Source organism: Salvia hispanica, chromosome 1, assembly GCF_029641045.1.
Source record: "Salvia hispanica isolate PSC_SH4W2 chromosome 1, Shi_PSC_v1, whole genome shotgun sequence".
Classification (NCBI taxonomy): Eukaryota; Viridiplantae; Streptophyta; class Magnoliopsida; order Lamiales; family Lamiaceae; genus Salvia; species Salvia hispanica.
In genome coordinates this window covers 17143424-17164939 of record NC_142692.1, presented here as the reverse complement: position 1 = coordinate 17164939, position 21516 = coordinate 17143424, and the positions used below count along the sequence as shown (strand labels likewise).

At 34.7% G+C, this 21516-nt stretch overlaps 3 protein-coding genes across 3 annotated transcripts; 1 reads left to right on the top strand and 2 right to left on the bottom strand.

Moving 5' to 3' along the window:
* Positions 1–5265: 5265 nt before the first annotated feature.
* On the bottom strand, positions 5266–6166 carry LOC125221119 (MIZU-KUSSEI-like protein (Protein of unknown function, DUF617)). Its single transcript, XM_048123243.2, has one exon. It carries the CDS (start codon positions 6164–6166, stop codon positions 5450–5452), a length of 717 nt encoding a protein of 238 aa, XP_047979200.1. The 3' UTR covers positions 5266–5449.
* Positions 6167–8168: 2002 nt separating this feature from the next.
* On the bottom strand, positions 8169–11382 carry LOC125219728 (mediator of RNA polymerase II transcription subunit 10b-like). Its single transcript, XM_048121777.2, has 5 exons — positions 11052–11382; positions 10773–10853; positions 10569–10671; positions 8822–8911; positions 8169–8367 (listed from the first exon to the last, which is right to left on the bottom strand). Exons 1-5 carry the CDS (start codon positions 11297–11299, stop codon positions 8308–8310), a joined length of 582 nt encoding a protein of 193 aa, XP_047977734.1. The 5' UTR covers positions 11300–11382; the 3' UTR covers positions 8169–8307.
* A 4140-nt stretch (positions 11383–15522) lies between these two features.
* On the top strand, positions 15523–21509 carry LOC125220126 (uncharacterized). Its single transcript, XM_048122264.2, has 3 exons — positions 15523–16223; positions 18815–20812; positions 21057–21509. The coding sequence occupies exons 1-3, from the start codon at positions 15620–15622 to the stop codon at positions 21413–21415; spliced, it is 2961 nt and encodes a 986-aa protein (XP_047978221.1). The 5' UTR covers positions 15523–15619; the 3' UTR covers positions 21416–21509.
* The last annotated feature ends 7 nt before the right edge of the window (positions 21510–21516 follow it).

Sequence of the window (21516 nt, the reverse complement as noted above, 5' to 3'; positions counted from 1 at the left end):
TTGAGAATCTGAATAACTATACCATGAAGAATAAAGAAGAAAGAAGAAGAGGTGGAGATAATACAAAAAGTAAAAAACTAATTAGTATAAAAGGGTTTTCAAATATTATGTGAATATAATGAGTAGTTACATATAAATTCAGTAGTCTATCTAAGATTTCATCACTTCAGTTACATATGACATAACGAATTTATGTCAGAACTCAATTATTTATAAATTTTTTAAGATTTAACATAGTCAGAACTCAATTATTTATTGTCCCTTCTTTATAGGAAACAATTCATAAAAGTGTTTATCTACTATATAATCATTTATTGCAAAAATTATTTCCTAAATGCTTTACTAACATTCTCATGAATTTTTTTTCAGGTACTTCTCATTGGAAACAGCCAAGTGGAGCTAGAACAGCCGTCTCTCTCCCTTCATGGAGTATGTAATAGAATATATATATTGTGTAATAGAATAGCAATAAAATACTGCAATAAAATTCATGATGTTTCCCGCCTATATTGTGTCAGAGTGGCAGTCATGTAAATTTATCAACAACTCTCCTTTTATATTAGTATAGATAGATATCCACAAGAACATACCCTATTTCATTTTGAGTTTGTGCACTAGAAAATGTGCATGTGCTTTGTAATTTTGGTAATTATTTCTAAATTACTCCATCTATTAATAATACTTTAATTAATTTATCTCTATCTTTCTTATTATACTAATTTTTACATTAAAGCTCCTGTAGAATTCAAAGTGCATATTCTTTCGAATTTCTGAATGTTTGGTTTTCTATTTTTATTTTTTTATCAATAAATAATTCAGATTAAAATGATGCTATGGGGAATACACTTCGCATATCATTTACTTATGTGGCGAAATATGAAGTAGTATGACATATTGTTAACCCGCAATATATGGATTCTCTGCATTTTCTGATTTTTAACGTAAACTTCATTTTTTTATAGTAACTAGTGTCAACAGCCGTGCTATGCACGAGATATAAAATTTTTAAATTATGTGTGAATAAAGATAAATAGTACTATGAGTTAGTTAGAATAAAAGATTAGTAATAAAAATAAATACAGAATATAAAGAGAGAGAAAATAAAACATGTGCAGATAAAGACGAAAAAGTAACAACCGAATAAATGGAACAAAATAAACATCTCACCAAAATATGATCTACAAAACACCAATAGTTCATATGTTTTGGAAAACCTCTTTGTAAACAACATTAACAGTCGAATCACCCTTACTATCATCACCAAGATATGTGATCTACACGACTCGTAATCTTCAGACCTGTACGACTCGTAATTCTAGATATAGCAACATACAATTGTCCATGATTGAAGACTGGTTTTCGTAAGAATAACTCAACATGAGCCAAAGACCGACCTTGACTTTTGTTAATTGTCATTGCATACGACACAACCAAAGGAAATTGTCGTCTTTGAAATTTGAATGGCAACCTTGGATTAGAAGGAATTAAAGACATTCGAGGGATCAAAACTTTATGCCCAACATTGCCTCAAAAACGTAATCACCTAATCGTGTAATTAGTAATATTGTGTCATTAGATAATCCATTCGAGTAATCTATATTCCTTAGCAACATCACAGGAGTACCAACTTTCAGCAATAACTCATGATTAGGTGTACCTGAACACTTCAAGATATTCAAAAACTCAACGGAATGTATCTCAGCTAAACCATCCGATGTCGAATCTGAGTTGGAAATACTATCAGAGCTCAAATAAAGACGATCTTCATACTGATCCAAAGACATCATGAATTGGTTAACCCCGTCAACAATCTCCAACATAGGAGCAAGTATAGCACGATTTTAAACAATTTTAAATTCGGCAAACGATTTTATACAATTTTAGTTATGATATTGATATAAGTGGAGTAAAATAAACGACATAGAAGAGACGTGTGACTAATGATCAGAGAGTATGAGTTAGTTAGAATAAGATACATGAAAAGAAATATAGTACTATGTTTGAGTAGAGATTAAAGAGAAAAAAGCAGATAATTGGAATAAACTTATTACTCCATGTAACATTAACAGTGGAATCACCACTACTATCGTCATCATATATAATTAACAATTTCACTAAATAAATACTCTCTCCGTCCAAGATTTATAGTCACATTTTGCCATAAAAGTCCGTCCCACATTTATAGTCACATTTAGAATTTTCTATATTTGGACATAAATTTTTACCCCATTATTCACTATAATTACATCCAAATGCCATTATCTACATTAAAATAAATCAAAACAAAAATAAAAAATCAAAAAAGTCAAAAAGGGACCTACCTTCAACCAACCCACTTCATTTATTACACACTCCATCATCTCACTCCACCATCTCATTTAATTTATTACATACTCCACCTCTCACTTCATTAATTACACACTCCACCAATTCCTTAAAACTCGTGCCATAACTAAATGTGACTATAAATCTGGAACGGAGGGAGTAGTTCATAAGTCGAGGTGGCAATATAACTCGCATTCGCATCAACTGAATTAATAGTTTTGCCTTGTAATTGTTGTTATTGAAGTCTACGTTGCCTTCGTATTTTGCTGGAAATTATTTTGAACTTTAAACTATGGATGTTTTCGTTGGTGTGTCTTTTAAATCTCATGGTGTTGATGCGTAGTTGTTGTTGGATCTATTCTTGTTTGAATATGTTTAGAAGCTGGTTTCTGTCAAATTTCTGTTGAGATCTCGTTAAGAGATATTGGATCCGAGTTATTTGATGATTCTTGCGTGTAGCAGCCATAAGATGTTTGGATCTAGGTTATTAATGTTTGATGTTGCTGATCTGCGCTTGTTTATGTTTGATAATGTTAGATTCACGTCAGATGAGAGCTTGAGTAGGAAGATCAAGGTTGTTTTGTTTTTGAATCCTGCATGATGATGGTTTATTACTGTTCATTTCTCGATTTCGCTTGGTCAAGTAGATCTGGGAGTTATGTTTTGATTTTTATTCTTACGCTAGTTTCTTGGTTTTCTCTGTTAACGATGTCTGAAATCTTGTTCATTCTCTGTTTCTGATCGATCACATAAAGAAGATGAAGTAATTTGTTAGTTGTTAGGTCCATATTTGCAGTTTCTGCGCCATGTTTTGCTTTTCGGCAGCTTTCGAGGGAATCGCTAGTTACGGGAATTGGTCCCCACTTGCTTTTACTTCTTGTTTAGCTATTTCGGGAAAGTATCAGCATGATGGTTTCACACGTTTTTGTTTGCAGATTTAAGTCCTAATTACCTTTCTATCTCGTCGCATAATTACCTTTGATTACCAAGTTGATCAGTTAGGAGTCTAGTAGTGCAGTTTCTGTTAGTTAACCTAGTTGATCGGTTAGATAAGTTCCTTTGTTCGTTCAGTTAAAGTAGATAAAACTTAAGCCACTCTGTATGCATGGCAGCAGCCATCGCAAAATGTCAACAACAAATGTTGAAACACCTCATCTCTGTGGGATTCGACCTTACTTCTCTTTACGAGTTAATAGTATTATGGGATAAGGTTTTGAAGGTTCCTTATTCTAGGATTGCACACCCGACGGCACATAGATACACCTTTAAGAGTCGCCTTGATCAGTTAAACTTTTACTGCTTGATCCGTCTGTGAGAAATTGCAGGTCAGGTTGAAGCGTATATTCTGGATCAGTCGATCTCTTGATCAGTCTGCATAATTTTTGCTTAATTACATCGCGTGCAATTCGAGAAACGACGAGCGAAAGATAAATAACCTTCAGTAAGGTCGGTAGCCACTCGGAATTCCCGAGTCTTGGGTAGTAGGAGCGGCCAAAAAACCCGTATTCGGCGAGTCGGATGACGGACTCTCAAACCAATTGTGGTTCCAACCGCTGGACATGTTTGCAAGACAGAGTGTTTGAGAATTTTGAGAGAGAAAATGAGATTGAGAGAGTTGTTTGGTGTGATTTTTTTGGATGAAATGGGGGTCTTCATAGATGAAAAATGTGAATATTGGAGGAAAAAATGAAAAAATAAATTAAAAGTGGGAAAAAATGATACTCCCTCCGTCCCATTGAAGATGACTCACTTTCCTTTTTGGTTTGTCTCAATCAAGATGACCCATTACTTAAAATGGAAACACATTTATCTCTACTTTATTCCATCTCTCTTACTTTACTCTCTTTTCTTAACACACAAAATATAACTGCATAAAATCCCGTGCCGCCCAAGAAAGGGGTCATCTTCCTTGGGACGGAAGGAGTATATTTTATTGGGAAGTGGGAAATTTTTTTATTAAAAAATCCTTTTTTTTTTGCATTTTTTGAATTAAAAAAAAAATATTTTTCGCGACAGCTATAATGAAGCCCAGTCACCGGGGCGCAATTGAGTTTCACCGCCCAATGTGGGTGCGCCACGTAGCCAGACGCGTGTGTTCGTCAGAAAGGACGGAGCTCTTAGCTAAGAGCAGTGCAGTGTCGTCGGCACGAGCACAACGGTGAACAACTCTTTTGCCGTGCCGTAGGCACGACTCCACTCGTCAGATCGGTGTCCGTTGGAGATGCTCTTATAATTTATTTACTATTTTAGACCCATATAATGATATTGTTTCTTATTTTAAATAAATATTTCATAGATTGAAGAAAATAAAATGGACCGTGCATAGAACGAGTGTATTACTAGATTTTTTTTAATAAAGAGAGAGAGGATAGATTTTTTTTACAAAATGTACAAGTGGACATTTTTTAATGGGATAAAGTAAAAAAGAAAATGACCATCTTAAATAGGGTAGAGGAAGTATCATAAATGAAAGTATTGTGTGAAATTAAGATGGAATGGAGGGAGTATCATAAATGAACTACTCCCTTCGTCCCATAATAGGAGTCATATTTGGCGTGGGCATGGGCTTTAAGAAATGTAAAAATAATTGGTTAGAAAAGTTAGTAGAATATGAGGTTCACTTTTTTATATTGATTTTATAATAGAATGTGAGTGAAGTGAGTTAATGGAATGTGAGACCTACTTACCATTTGTGGTAAAAATGCAATATGACTCTTTGTGGGACGGGACCGAAATGATAAAATGTGACTCTTATTATGAGACGGAGGAAGTATTTTTAGTATTGCGAAAATTATATTTTTGGTGAGAATGTGATAATATCACAAAACGTAAGCATACAATCATCATACATATACTACGCGAAGAAATACATCAATGGCGTTTGATTCGTTAAACAATATAACAGTAATATACGATAAGAGATAAATTACATGATATATTATCAAAGTTAAATGATTAATAATGAGATATAATCTAATCTTGGCATTATGCAAGCCGACCAAGATACATTATTACGGGACGAGAAAAAAAAGCAACCAAAAGTCAAGGCCTACAGTGATGACAATCAAATTACGTTTTACTATTGTATACAAATAAATTACATAAAGATTAATAAATAAGTAATTCAAACTCTGACAAAGAAGATACTAAGCTCGGGCCCACTATTCCCATCAGGATTCATCATATAGTAGGTCTCAGAGTCCCTGGACCCCACCACCCTCTCAAAGTGGGCCCTCATGTACGTCATCTCCCCCTCCGCCGCCGTCGCGCCGCCCTCCACCGGCAGCACCCCCGCCCCCATCGACACCGCATGGAGCAATTGCATGACCTTCAAGTCATCCTCAGTTGGCTCCCTCTTCACCGCATACCCCACTTTCTTCCCATTGCAATACATGCTCCATATGGGCTCGTCCACCAGCTTGATCTTCTCCGAGGGGCTCTTCTCGCTCTCGAGGGCGATCCGCACGAGCCCGAGCCCCATGTCCTGGAGCAGCTTCCCCGTCGGGAGGGACAGCTCCAGGACCAGCATGGGGAGGCATCTCGGGTGCTCCTGGATCGCCAGGTTTACCCGAGACTTGCGGTGCCCGAATAGGGTCCCGCTCATCTGCCTCCCCCCGTGCATGTGGCCGTCATGGGTGCGCCCCGTGTGGGTTGGCCCTGGCATCTTGCACGGGGGGTTGATCACGGGGAAGGACCGGAAGACCGACTTGAACCGTTTGAGGAGCTTGGTGGATTTAGAGGGGTTTTTCTTGTGGGAGGGCGGCTCGAGGGGCCGGGGCGGGGACTGGGCCGGGTTTGGGGACCGGGGCGGGGTGGAGGCCTTGTGTTTTGGTGTTGGCATGTTACAAAGATTTTGTTGTTGTGTATGAGATCAAATTCTATGATATATATTGTGTGGGTTTTGAATTTTGATGCATTTGTGGTGGAAGTGTACATGGAGATATCAACTATAGTGGGAAGCACGATTATTTTGCTAAGGTTTGGTTTACTTGTTTTATTTAATTAGAGTTTGGTACGTTTTAGTTGGTCTTGGTAGGTTGATAATTAATTAAACTTTTTTCTACTGTTTGACTTATTTTTGGAATGAGTTACATGAATTGACCTTACTAGATACTGGTGTGTAAGCCTTGCACTTTAATTTATTCTTGAATTTCTTCTTTAGTGTACTATATAATTTTCTGGGTTTTTCTTCCGAGTTTAACACCTACAAACTTAATATGTATTGGATAACTCGAACTCTAATCTAATACTCCCTCCGTCCCTGAATAAGAGTAGCACTTTTCCATTTCGGTCCGTCCCCGATTAAGAGTAGCACTTCATTTTTATCATAAATGGTAAGTAGGTCTCACATTCCACTAACTCACTTCACTCACATTTTATTATAAAACTAATATAAAAAAGTGGGTCTCACATTCCACTAACTTTTTCAACCAATTTTTCTTTACATTTCTTAAACACGTGTTCGGTCAAAGTGCTACTCCTAATCGGAGACGGAGGGAGTACTAATTAGAAAGAAAACATCTTATCAACTTAATTATGTTTAGTACTCCTCCATTCCATAGTAATAGGGGCGTTTTTTCATTTCCGTCCGTTCCATTGTAATAGAGTCATTTCCCTTTTTAGTAAAAGTCAACACATTTTTCCACATGTACTTTACTCTCTCTTACTTTTTTCTCTCTTCATCTCTCTACTTTTTTCATTTTCCACTTTATTCTCTCTTTACTTAACTCACCTAACATAATTTTTCTTAATTTCCATGCTGAAAAGTTTTGCCTCCATTACTATAAAATAGAGGGAGTACTATAATACTCAGGCTAAAAAAACGAAAACTTCGCTATAAACCTATTCCTCATATACATGTAATTACTCGACCATGCACAACATTGCATCACTTTGTAATGTGGTTGTGTGGTTCCCTACTTAAAACATAAATAATATTTTCCCGTCCAAGAGAAATAATTATATTATTTTATTTTATTTTGGGTCATCCACTAAAATCAATTTTTATTTATTCATGATAATGAGATGTATCTTACTCCCTCCATCCCCGAATAAGAGTTACTAATTTCCATTTTGGTCCGTCCCCAATTAAGAGTAGTAGTTCACTTTTACCATAAATGGTAAGTAGGTCCCACATTCCACTATCTCATTTCACTTACATTTTATTATAAAACCAATATAAAAAAGTGGGTTTCACATTCCACTAACTTTTTCAATCAACTTTTCTTTACATTTCTTAAAACTCGTGTCCAGTCAAAGTGTTACTCCTAATGGGGACGGAGGGAGTAGTATTTTCTACTAATAATGCTTCAGTTTCATTTTTTTTCTATCTCTTAGCTTATCAATTTTGTATTAAAACTATTTCTTCACAAATACTATTCCCTCGTCCCACAATATTATGCACTTTTAATTAGACACAAGTTTTAATACAGAATTGGTAAAATAAGAAAGATGTAGAAAGAAAAGTAATTAGAGCATTGTTAGTGAAAAATGAGTTTTATTTTATTAGAGATAAAAGAGTTTTCAAAATTAGAAAGGGCATCTTTTTTGAGATGGAATAAAAATGAAAGAGTGTATATTCTTATGAGTTGGATAAAGAGTTTTTTTAGATTGAGATAGAATATGTATTCTTTTAAATAATTGTAGTTTAGGACTGCATGATACAACTGGTCGAAATATAAAAATTGAGAAAAGAAAGAAAAGTCTAAACAAGTTGAATCTTTAGAAAAATGAATATATACAAAACAATAAATAAATCATTTAATTTGGTTAAATTTCAAGGAATTTTAAGTCCATGTCATATTTATAAATTTTCTAGAAAGCAACCTTTACACTTGACGGCATTTCATAATAATCAGTAAAGTTTCTTTAAGCTTAGCAACTGAAAATAGATACAGTATATCGCAATGTATTTCATACAAGTTTAAGTGATACTGTATCTCATTTATATGTCCAAACATAAACATCAAGGTAGATTCTATCTTAACTTTTGGTATCTCCATTCGGAAGAATATTTTGGGTTTGAGCCAATCGTTTGGCCTCCTGCACAAACACGAGTTTTAATACCAAATTAGTATAATATAGGAGAAAAATAGAACGAAACAGTGATTGATGTATTGTTAATGGAGAATGAGGTCCACCTCATAAGAGAACAAAAACTTGCCAAAAATGAAAGTGGACTAATTTTGCGGGGCGGACCAAAACAGAAATAAAAAAAAAAAGAGACTATAGTTTGGGGACAGAGGGAGATGTTAGTTGCTCTGGCCTTGTCATCACAAAAATGCATTCCTAAGCGCAAAAAGAACATGCCTAAGCTATATAGAAACATAAAAGATCAAATGAAGAAAAAGAGACAAGGATAAACATTGCTGCAGCATGCATTTTCATATAAGAAATACAATCTATAAAGAACATAAAATGTAGAGGAAGCCATAATATAGCAAATATGACTGGTTTAACTTGTAACGAAAGAGAAAACAAGAGTCTAAAAACTTACGGCTGCAGATGCTGCTCGTATCTCCCTATAAGTTTCAACTTCATCAGGAAATACCTGCTCCAGTTCTTCAAGGAGATGTCTTCGCAGGCCCTGCATCATTAAAAGAGGATATAAGTTGCTAAAATTTCAAAGAATCAACTCCTACCATCACGAAGCATACAATGAAATAAGTGCAAAGTGAGCACTAAGGGAAGAATGCCTATTGACTAGGAGTCCAAACCAATTAGGTTGATCATTTTCTAACAAATTGAATGCTGGTTCCAATATCTAGCCATACTTCTTCAAAACAACTGGTTCAGAACTGACCACTGAACACTGCCAAGACCTTGCTCAGGTCTATTGAATGCCATCTTTAGAAAAGACATAGCTCAAACACTCAACCAAGAACCACAATTATGTTTATTCCAATTAACTGCGATATAGTTCTATTGCATAATCTGCAGCACCAACTACAAATGTTCCAAATGATCTTACCATTTAAAAATGTAATTTGAAATGTCACCAAGAAATCAACAGAAGCTTAGATACATAAGACTAAGAGTATCATTCATAATTGGTTAAAATATTATCCCCATGTTGGTGAGATGAAAGGGCATCAGTACAAACTCTAGTGTCCAGAATGATCAGATTGTAATTTTAGGTGCATCACCATGTGAATTAAATATGCCGTAAATTTAACTCGCAAAAAAAGCTCCATTAAGCTCAACCAACATGGAGGAAAGAAAAGAGACAACCTAGTGGTCCTTCCCTTTTAGCATATCACCTTATTACAACATGTTAATCTTGCCACGAAGACATCTACCATGTCTTTAAGATTAAAAACTAGTAGTACATGGGAAAACATATCATGCAAGTTTCTAAGTTTCTGTACATACACAACCTCCTACGTATTAGGATATCCCAAAATTCAGTTTGATTAGAATAAATGTCATCCTAATGAAGTTAAAAATCCCCTACTCAATAAAAAATGACAGCAATTGCTTAGGGCAGCTTCTAGAGCACCAAGCAAACGTTTGACTAGTACAAACCATCCTATCTATGGGGTCAAAACATATTCTAAAGTCTAAACCAAGGTTTCCACCTTCCTGACTATTCAAATTATTTATTGCAGAATCTGGTAGTTAGCAAAATCAATTAAATAATAATCAAAGAAAAATTAGCATATTCTAGTTTGAGTCTATCAGATAAAATTTGTGTTTAGGTGTGGGGGAGGTCATCAGCAACTGTTCCTAAATCCTGATACTTCATTTTGATCTGATTCTTAAAATGCAAAATCATGCAATTCACCAGAACAGATCCTTACTCCTCATTCTTCGAACAGATTGAGTTTGGAAACTCAAAATATAAACTTATCATACAATCTTGGCTTAGGATTTAACATTACAATCACTTATACTAGGATTATCAGAACTATAGCTCATTCCCACAATCATACTAGATAAATAGCCCCCACAGGTTAAATCGGAATAGACAGCTCTTTGCATAAACAACTTTTTTGCATTAAGGGAACAATTCAAGAAAACATGCACGCAGATAAACGAAGAAACTACATTAATAAGATATCCATAGATTTTTTTCTTGCTGATGAAAATGCTAAAGAAGTTATTTGCATCCATGATTCCTGATGCATATCTGTATTCAGACATAATGTGTACCATCAAACACAATACAGGTAAAATAAATATGCAAAATAAAAACAAACGTGCATCAAAATAATAAATGTATTATTGTGCAAACGAAGACCAACCTTGAAGGCATCTGTTTTCCCTTTAGTAATCTGGTTCTTGGCAATGCATCCATTCAACATATCACGAGTGAACTCATCAGGATTCTTCCCATCATCTATCAAACTACATTACAATTCGTAAATCCAGAAGAGACACAATTATTAGAAAACTAGTCTAAAATCAGATTTATCAATCATTAAAAAGAAGGAAAAAGAGGGGCTTACTTTAGAACCTCCATGGGCACCTGAATGTTACACTTTTCTGCTAATCTCGTCATATTATCCAATTCTAACACTAGATTATTCCTAAACCACAGGAAAAATACAGCCAATCATAGAAATAATCTATGGCAAACAAATTAATAACGATCAACATTAAGATTTTGAATTAGCTTAAAGCATCAATTGAACAAATACCCGACAATAGCAAACCCTAGAATCCCCAACCCCCTAAAAATACTACTAATTGAAAAAATGGAACTGGAAACTGAAGGAGGAAATTACATGCGCTGGAGGAGAGGGAGTTGGGAAGCAACATTGTAGGAGGAGACGGTGAGGTAGAGCTGATGGAGGAGGGCGAGAGTTTTCTGGATTGAATTTATAACTTGAGGCAAATTCTGTTTAGGATCGTCAACTGAGGTTGCGGCGGGGGCGGCGGTGGCTGAAGAATCCATAGGCGACGCAGCGGTTGATTGCGAGACCATAATGTTGTTTCCGCCGCCGCCTGCGGTGGTTGCCGGTGATGAATCCATATTCCTCGAAACTCTGATAGATTTTTCTAGAGAGGAAGTCTATGAATTTATGCAAGATCAATTATGTAAAATTCTACTATGAATTATGATTCCCACAATTAACCTTGTAGTAACATTTAATATATTTATACTTAGAGGGTGTTTGGTTTGCAAGATTATGTCCAGATTTAATTTTGTACTAGTATGTTTGATTCATTAGATTCAGCCTACAACTCAATCCTAGATGAATAATCATGGAAATCGAACGCCACCTAAATGTTAGTCTGTAATATTCTGAAATTTTTAATAACTTATTATGGACTTAGGCCTGCTTATTCGGCATTGACCGGTTAATTGGTTTTAATTTTTATAAATCCTAGAATCGGAAGGTCGGTTAAGAACCAGTCTATTCTAGTTCCAAACTGGAACCAATGTACTCCCTCCGTCCTATAAAAATATGTGTACTTTCCATTTTCGTCCGTCTCACAAAAATATGTGCACTCCATTTTTGGAAAATTATATCAATTTAATAATGTAGGTCTCATTATCCACTAACACTACTTTAGTCTTTAACTACCATTCTCCTCCTCTCTCTTATTTTACCATACCATCGTCCTCATGTCTTTTACTTTACCAATTTTGTCTTAATTTCCGTGTCATACACATTGCCCATATTTTTATGGGACGGAGGGAGTATAACTTTAATCCGAATTCATTTATAATTTTAAAAAGTTCAATACTAAAAAAATAATAATCCAACATCTAAAAATATAAAGTAACAAATAATACCTAAAAATTTAAATAAATACACAAAAAATACAATCAACACAATAATATTCATGTATGGGTAAGAGTGATACCAAGTGTAGTAGGTCAACTAGTTTACGTTGTCAATTTTTTTTATCTTTTTTGTTTATAACGGAACAATTAATAAAGTATTCACAAACAGTTTAAAACCGTATGTTAAATGAGTTGTTACGTAAATTTGTTATAAGGTTAAATTTTTATCATATGAAATGGTATTGTATTTGTATAAGTTCTTTTGGAAATAAAATCAAACTTATGATGTTCTACTCATAGTAGTAGTTGATAAAAAAATGGATTTAGGAAATAATTGTAGATTCAAAGTATCACCCTTAATTTAAACACTTTAAATACTTCAGAAAGAAGACAGAGTTGTAAATTTAACACTGTTTAAATCTAAAAATCACTCAATGTTTCAAATTATTTTACTTCAGTTCAATATTAATTCAATTAAGTTAGATTTATTAGTATATGAAATTATTAAAAAATTAAAATTAAATTATAACCCGGTTCCCGGTTAAGAACGAGTCGTTTCTGGTTAGAATCAAAACCGATTTTATTTAAAAAGTTGGAACCGTAACCGGTTTCCTATTATCGGTTCCTAAATTAACCGGACGGTTCCCATTCCAATTTCGGTTAACCGAGAATCGTTTAAGCACCCCTACATGTTGGTACTTAAGTCACAAAAATTATCAAGTGAAAGGAGTACACAATAAATTGTGCATGTAATCTATAGGAGATTGAAGAAAATAACAAAATTATCATTATGAATTAAGTATTTAACAAAATTAAAGAAATAAAAAGTTTTTCTACATATATTTTTTCTGGTAATCGGAGGAAGAGGAAGTGGAAGTGAAAAGACTTGTGATGATAAATTGAACGGGAGAGATAGAAATGAAAGGTTTTTGAAGTGAAAAAGAAAGCCGCCCCCTATCTGATAAATAATTTCTACGCTCGTTTCGTAAAAATAATTTAATAAATAGTTAGTTAAAGTGAAGGGAAGACAAAACAAGAAAGAGAATAATGTAAAGAAAAATTTTAATTAAATTATTTTTTCTTATTTTACATTCTCTTCAGTCTAACTATTTATTACTCCCTTCGTCCGTGAAACGTTGTCCAATTTTATTATTTTGGTCTGTCCGCGAAATATTGTCCACTTTGCTTTTTTTCCATTTTTGTGGCTGAAACGTAACTGTTCCATTATTATGGACACTCTAATGCACCAAAAGTATTATTTTTTTCAATAAGACAATAACAACAAATATCAACAACACCATATCATTTTATAAACGTTATAATATCATTTTTTCAGTCTTTTATATAATACCACACAATTGGAATTTCGTCTGCATCGTCCTTAAATTTTCTTTAATTTGATATATTTTTTGTTAAAATAATTTATACTATTTAAAAAGTTTTAGCAAATTTAAATTTTGAATTATTTCAGGAGAGAAAAAGTGAATTCCAAATAAGATACTCCCTCCATCGTATTTTGCCATTTCGGGCCGTCCCACAATAAGTGTCACTTTTCACTTCACTCACATTTTATTATAAAATCAATATAAAAGTGGACTTCACATTTTATTAGGAGCATTACATTGCTTTGTTCGAGCCTCCAAGTTAGGTTCGTCGACATCTACGAGTTTGGGTGCTTCTGCTTGATTTGAGAAAAGTCGTTACATCTTTGGGGGATATTACGTCAATTCGTGAACACTAGTCGGAGCGTATCTCATCTTGCAGAAAGACGGATACCTCGATTCAACTTGAAGAAGAAAATAATTTGCTTTCTTGTAACCTTGTTATATCAATGTTGTTGTTATTTTACCATTCTAGTTTTTTTTTTAAAAATTTGTAATATCAAGAGTTTCTCGTGTACGGCTAAAATATTTTCAACATGAGGGGGAAGGATGGATCGTACCAGAGAGTTTGTCAAGCATGGAACATTTTTGCATACATTTTTGTGGAGAGAAGCTATGGGGAAACGATTTTGCGACAAGAAGATGATTTGAGAGTAATATTTTGCAAAGCTAGGTCAATTAATTGAGGGTATTTAAGTAATCAAACTAAATTATACGCCCTCCGTTCCTGAAAAGTATAAATATTTGGTTCGACTTGAGTTTTAATGCATAATTGGTAAAGAAAAAGAAAGATAAAGAAAAAAAAGTAATTAAAATATTGTTAGTGCATGATAGGTGTCATTTTTTAGAGAGAAGAAATTTTCAAAATTCGAATATTCATACTTTTTAGGAACGGACTAAAATAAAAATTGTTCATACTTTTCAGGAATGGACTAAGTATTTCATATAGATAAATAAACCCACCTTCCGGGGTTGGTTCAATTATCCTGCCAAAACATGGAGGACAATGCAGGTCTTTCCGAACTGAACAACAACAAAAGCTTATTGTTAATTTATTTTTTAAATTAAACAATAAGTAGAGCCATGATAAATAATACTCTTTTCATTTAAAAAATAAATAACGTTTGAAACGTTTTTGGTTTTAATGCACAATTGGTAAAATAAGAGAGAGATAGAAAGAAAAACCGATTGACGTATTGTTAGTGGAGAATGAGATCCACCTTATTAAAGTGAAAAAAGTTTCCTTAAATAGAATTGGTCTATTTTAAGGGTCATCCCAAAATGATAAATACTCCATTCGTCCTACTAAAGATGACTTACTTTCCTTTTTGGTTTGTCCCAATCAAGATGACTCATTACTTAAAATAGAAACACATTATCTCTACTTTATTCCCTCTCTCTTACTTTACTCTCTCCACTTAACACATAAAATAAAATTGTATAAAATCTCGTGTCACGAAAGAAGGGATCATTTTCCTTGAGACAGAGGAAGTATGATCTATCTCACTTTGGTCCTACAAAAGATGTGACACTTGTTGTGGGATGACATAAAATTTTAGAAACTTTTATTTTGTATTAACTAGAAAAAGAAAATATAACTTTTATATTAATGTGATAGAATTTTTTTTCAAAAGTCAAAATATACTCCCTCCGTCCCATAGTAGATGTCACACTTTCCTTTTTAGTTTGTCCCACTAAAAATGACACATTTTTTCTTTCCGAAAAAGTTCATTCTCACATCAATTATAAAATTATATTTCCTCTCACCACTTAACACACAAAATAACATCTCCTAAAATCATATGTCATCTTCCAAGTGTGGCATCTACTGTGAGAAGGAGTGAGTAACATTTTTAATGGGATAATTAAAAAAAATGAGGCATTTTTCGTGATGGAGAGAGATATCCAAGCAATTAAAATAACGAAGTCAGAGGGCTAAAAGTCTTGATCACTGATGTTGGCAAGGCCGGCCAGCTTGCACAATCAACCCTATTACACTAAGTTCATATATACTAAGTCAGAAATAGACAATAGTAGTATTGATTACAATACGAATAAAAAGAAGTTTGAACATCGAACATCATCACTCTACAACGCCAAAAGTCTCTAACAAATGTTGAATATAACATTAAACATTTCATATCATCACCACTAGTCTTCTGCAACCTACATTAAAAAAATGACAATACCTTCATGGCTTTTCCTTATACCTGTACTCATATCTTGGTCGACCTCCCTTGCCCTCCCCTCCGAGCAATCAACTCTCGTGGCCCTAAAGCGTCACATATTTAAAGGAAACACTCATCACATATTAGCCCAAAATTGGTCGGAGACGGCCTCCGTTTGCACGTGGATGGGAGTCACTTGTGCCTCATCCCCGGACAGAGTCACTGCACTCAACATCTCCACCATGGGACTGACGACAACTCTCCCTTCTATGCTCGGCAATCTCTCTTCTCTCGTTTATCTCGATTTGCGCAACAACAACTTCTATGGCGATTTGCCTGAGGATTTGTCGAATCTGCCTAGATTGAGGGCCCTCAACTTGTATAACAACAGTTTTAGTGGACTCATTCCTCTCTCCTTGTTCAACATCTCCAGCCTCCAGAGTTTGATCATAGCATCTAATTTGCTAAGAGGGAATATTCCTCAACAAATTGGCAATCTTAGTAATCTCAAGGAGTTTTATGGAGGAGTCAACAGGTTTAGTGGAGCTATACCAAGTGGGATTGGAGGGTTAAGGATGCTTGAATATCTCTATCTTGGGAGCAACATGCTTCAAGGTTAGTACTATATCATTAACACTCTCTTGGATAACTTTATTTAATTTTATTGTTGTGTGCATTAGCATTCATAAATTTTATTGTTGTGTGCATTAGCATTCATAAATTTTTATGTGGAAAACTAGTAATCTGCAGTAAAAAAATTTTCATAATTAGATGCATGATTTTTGTACTAGGAGATCCATATGCGTTCCATCTATTAATGAGATGTCTAGACAATATAAACAGTGAGATTCATACGAGATAAACCACTATAAAATTTATCTAAAATTATAATAGTAGTCAAAGGGATAAATGTCAGCTGGTTAATCATAAAATACAATCTAATTTCGGCATTATGAAAGTGGATCAAGGTACATTATCACAATCCAAGATTTTGAACAAAACGCAACTGAAAAAGAAATTAAATTAGTTATAACCTTTAATGTCAATTAATCATGGACAACCGTAGGAGTGTAGGACCCCTAAATGGAGAACAATGTAAGAGTGATCGGTTAATAGAATTATTCGGAGGTGCGAATGTCCTAATACTTAAAAAAACTTACTCTTCAGTCCGCTATCAAGAGTTCCATTTCTTGATGCCACGAATTTTAAGATATATTAAGAAAAGTGGATAGAAAAAAGTTAGTGGAATATGAGTCATACTATTATAGTTTTAAATAAAATGTGAGTGAAATGAATAGAGGAATGTGATACCCTATTACCATTTATAGTAAAAATGGACCGCGACTCCTATTTGCAGACAAATTAAAACGAAAAAACGAGACTCCAATTCGTGGACAGAGGGAGTATTTTTAAGGATGAAAAAATTGAGATGCAAATTTACTTACATTAGAAAATTTTTATAAAAATAATAACAATTTAGGACGCAAAAGAAAGCGTTCTTAAATTAAAAATAAATTAACTTAATTTCTTTTATTTTTTTTAAAACGCTATTATTTGCATCCTATAATTTTAGTTGAAATACCAATAATAAGAATGTTTTTTGAATGGATAGTGACAAATTCAGAAACGCAAATTAGCATCCTTAATTGCATTAAAAATGTCTTCAAACAGATTTTTTTTAAAAATAGAATGTCCCAATATTATGACGCATGAATACCACATTCAATTAAGATTATTAAATTATAATTGAAAATGACATTAGATTAATCAACCCAAATCGGTTGGGTCTCCGTGCTTGTCTCAGATGAAGACATCCTTACACGAATACACGATAACTTAGTCAACCCATTTTATTTTTATATGATCATCATATTGTTAAAGATATTAGGTAATAAAGATGGATCTCGTACTTCCTTTTTATTGTTTGCCCAGGACCAGGATCAACCTTGCAAATATAGAATAGAAATAGACACCTTGTTTAAGTTTGAGTGTCACTAAAATATCTTTTATAAAAAATTAATAGAAAATTATACCAAAGTAGAATACCAAAGTAAAAATATACCAAATATAGAATAGAAATAGACACCTTGTTTGTTTAAGTTTGAGTGCCACATGAAATTAATTTAGTGTCAACTATTTCGGCCGGTTGAACAAATTTAAGAATTTGGTCAATATTAGGTTGGTTTTATAGACTTTAGTGATTTATGATCTTTCTTCTTTGTTGACTTAATTGATTCGCGACAAGAAGTAAGTTTGCATAACTTGATTACCAAATTGACTGCCGCCATTTACGAATTAGTGGTGTGCGTTTTAGGTTTGCATCTACTGTTTAGTTTTAGACTTTTTGTCAATATTGTTTTAGATTTTTTGTCAATTTTACTTCTATATGATGTCTTTTATTTTGACAATAATATATACTCCCTCCAAATGTCCTTTAATGATCGATTCAAGTTTTAAAAAATTGTTTGATTTTATAATAAAATTATTAGAATGTGAATCTTATTTTTATATATTTATCTTAGAATAAAATATGAGTAAATTGAGTTAGAGTAATGTGAGGTCACTTGCTAAATATTAAAAAAGTAAAATGAGACATCTACATCGGACGGGCAAAGAAAATAGAAAATTTAATGGTGGACAGAAGGAGTGTTTGTTTTATGAACTAAGAATTCAAACTTTCAAAACTTGTAAGAAGCTAGGGTTCCTAGCTATTCCATCGAATCACTAATTTTATACTCCCTCCATCCCATACAATTTGTTCAGTTTGATCCGGCGCAAATTTTAAAAAATTATTTAACTTTGTATTAAATGGAATTGTGTAGTAGAATAAGGGTCACACATTGAGGAGATCGAGGGGTGTATTTAATGTCTATTTTTTTTTATAGATTTGAAATGGGATGAATTTTGTGAGACGTATGAAAATTAGAAAATGGGACAAACTTTGTGGAATTGAGAGAGTATTAAATTTTGATATTTCTCACAATTCTCGTGGGAAATTCTGATTGAGGTTAGGTACTCATTAAATAATCAATTAGCAAGTGATTTTTCCTTTTTCTTTTTTAAAACTATTTATCGTACTTTTTATTTTATTTTTCTCCCTACTCTTTTTTATGAAATTTTGATTTTGCAACGCAAATTAAAAAGTTAAGGGACACATCTCACTTTCTGTTAGACCAATCTCTCTAAAACCTGATGTTATTCGGCAGGTCCAATCCCTGAAGAAATAAGCAATCTTGATCATCTACAAGAGATTGGATTAAGCAACAACACTTTGAGTGGTCCTATACCAGTTGGATTGTTCAACATTTCCACACTGAGAATAATCTCAATGATCATGAACAATCTCTCTGGATCTCTCCCATCCACCATGGGCCACAACTTGCCCAATCTTGAATATCTGTCTCTCTACATGAACAACCTCAGTGGTAGAATACCAGACTCCATCTCCAACTCAACCAAACTCATACAAATAACCCTTCAACGAAACAAGCTCTCCGGCCCCATTCCACACTCCTTGGGAAGCCTCAAGCTCCTAGATTGTCTCCACTTATTTGGCAACCAACTAACAAACAATGCACCTGATCAAGAACTCACCTTCCTAACTTCCTTAACAAATTGTCCCATGCTTAGAGACCTAGTCGTGTCATACAATCCTCTTCGCGGTCGCCTTCCTTCTTCTATAGGAAATTTCTCCACTTCCTTGCTTAGGCTTTACATATCGGGTTGTGTGCTCGTTGGGGAAATCCCGGATCATATAGGAAACCTTACCAATTTAAACAATTTAGACCTAACAGGTAATGACTTGTCTGGATTTGTTCCAACCACGATCCGAGGTATGCTACGTCTGCAAGGCTTGTCACTTAGCCAGAACAAGCTACAAGGACCGTTGCCAGATAATCTATGTGATATGCCAGAGTTGAGCCATTTGAAATTAGGGAAAACCCTAGTTTCAGGTCCTATCCCAAACTGCATAGGAAATGCCACTTCTCTTAGAGTGCTTCATTTGTATTCGAATAGATTGAACTCGACTCTGCCACGGAGCATTTGGAGCCTCAAAGACCTCCTGGAGCTTGACCTATCTTCGAATTCTCTGACTGGCAACCTGTCTCAACAAACTGAAGATCTGAAGGTTGCAACTTACATAAACCTCTCCAGAAACGCGTTCACTGGCACCATCCCTGACGCGTATGGCAGCATGAACAACTTGATGATCTTTTCTCTTGCGAGCAACGAGCTCCAAGGATCCATACCACAATCCCTTGGCAAAATGATAAGCCTGGTTTCGTTAGACTTATCGGACAATGCTCTCTCGGGGGAGATACCTAGAGCATTAGAAAACCTCCAATTCCTAACCTATTTCAATGTGTCTTTCAACAAACTAAGTGGTGAGATCCCTAGTGGAGGGCCTTTCAGTAATTTCAGCTACTCCCTCTTCGCATCCAACGAAGGCTTATGCAGTGCTCGTGACTCGCCATACGTGGATAGATGTAAGAAGAAGGGGAAGAAGAGCAAAAGAAGAATCATAGTTGTTGTGATTGTATCTTCCACTGTGGTGGCATTTCTCATCACATCCTTCTCAGTCCTAACATGGACAACGAGGAGGCGTAGAAGACGAGCAACGGAACAACCTAGCTCACACAACATCAAAGAGATGGAGAGGTTTTCATACCACGAGCTCAAACAAGCTACCAACGACTTCAGCAACGAAAAGCTACTTGGAAGTGGGGGCTTCGCCTCGGTCTACCTGGCGAATTTTGACAACGGGAACCACTTCGCAGTCAAAGTGTTTAATCTCGGGCGAGAATACGCTTCTAGAAGCTTCGAAAGGGAGTGCTACATGCTGAGCAAGTTGAGGCATCGGAATCTGACGAAAGTGATCAGTGCTTGCTCGAATCATGATTTCAAAGCTTTGCTTCTTGAGTATATGCAGAACGGGAGTCTAGAGGATTGGTTGTATGGCGATGGATTCTTCTTGGATGTTGTGCAGAGGATCGAGGTGATGATCGACGTTGCGTTGGCTTTGGAGTATCTGCACCATGGCTATGTGAAGCCTGTGATTCATTGTGATTTGAAGCCGAGCAATGTATTGTTGGATAAGGATATGGTGGGGCATATCACTGATTTTGGGATTACTAAGTTGTTGGGAGAGGAAAACAGTGTTGTGCGCACACAAACTTTGGCTACTCTGGGTTATATGGCACCAGGTAATTAACTTAGCTTTCTTTCTCAATATATATACACAAACTTTCTTACTAGTTACTAATAATATGCATGTTTAACTTGTTAGAATGTGAGAAATATGTTGGAGGATTAATTTAGTTTGAAGGAAATATTTGAGAGGATAGTTGGTGGAATATATGGCAAATGGTTTAGAAGATGGTGGCAACTTGTGCAAAATGATACAACTCACCCATATCCATTCCAACCTTTTCCTTTTCTTTTTTTCAGAATATGGGAACGAAGGAGTGGTGTCTAGTGCATGTGATGTATATAGCTATGGTATTCTATTAATGGAAACATTCACAAGAAAGAAGCCGACAAACGACGTGTTTGGGGGAGAATTAAGCTTGAGGAGTTGGATAGATGCTCTGCTTCCTGATTCAGTTAATCAGGTTGTGGATTCAACCTTATTGAGAGAGGAAGATGAGCATTTTACTGAAAAAATGTGGTGCGTTTCGTCGATTTTGGCCTTGGCCATGACTTGCACAGTTCAATCTCCGAAGGATAGGATGAATATGAAGAATGTGTTGGCAGCTTTGGAAAAGATCAAGCTTCATATCACCTCAACGCCGGATGTTAGCATATAAGTCCCATTGCCTACTTTGTAGATATATTTTGATTGATTTGGCTTTAGCGTTTGGAAGCACTGCAAAAAATAAAAAATAAAAAAATTTAAAGATATTTTTTA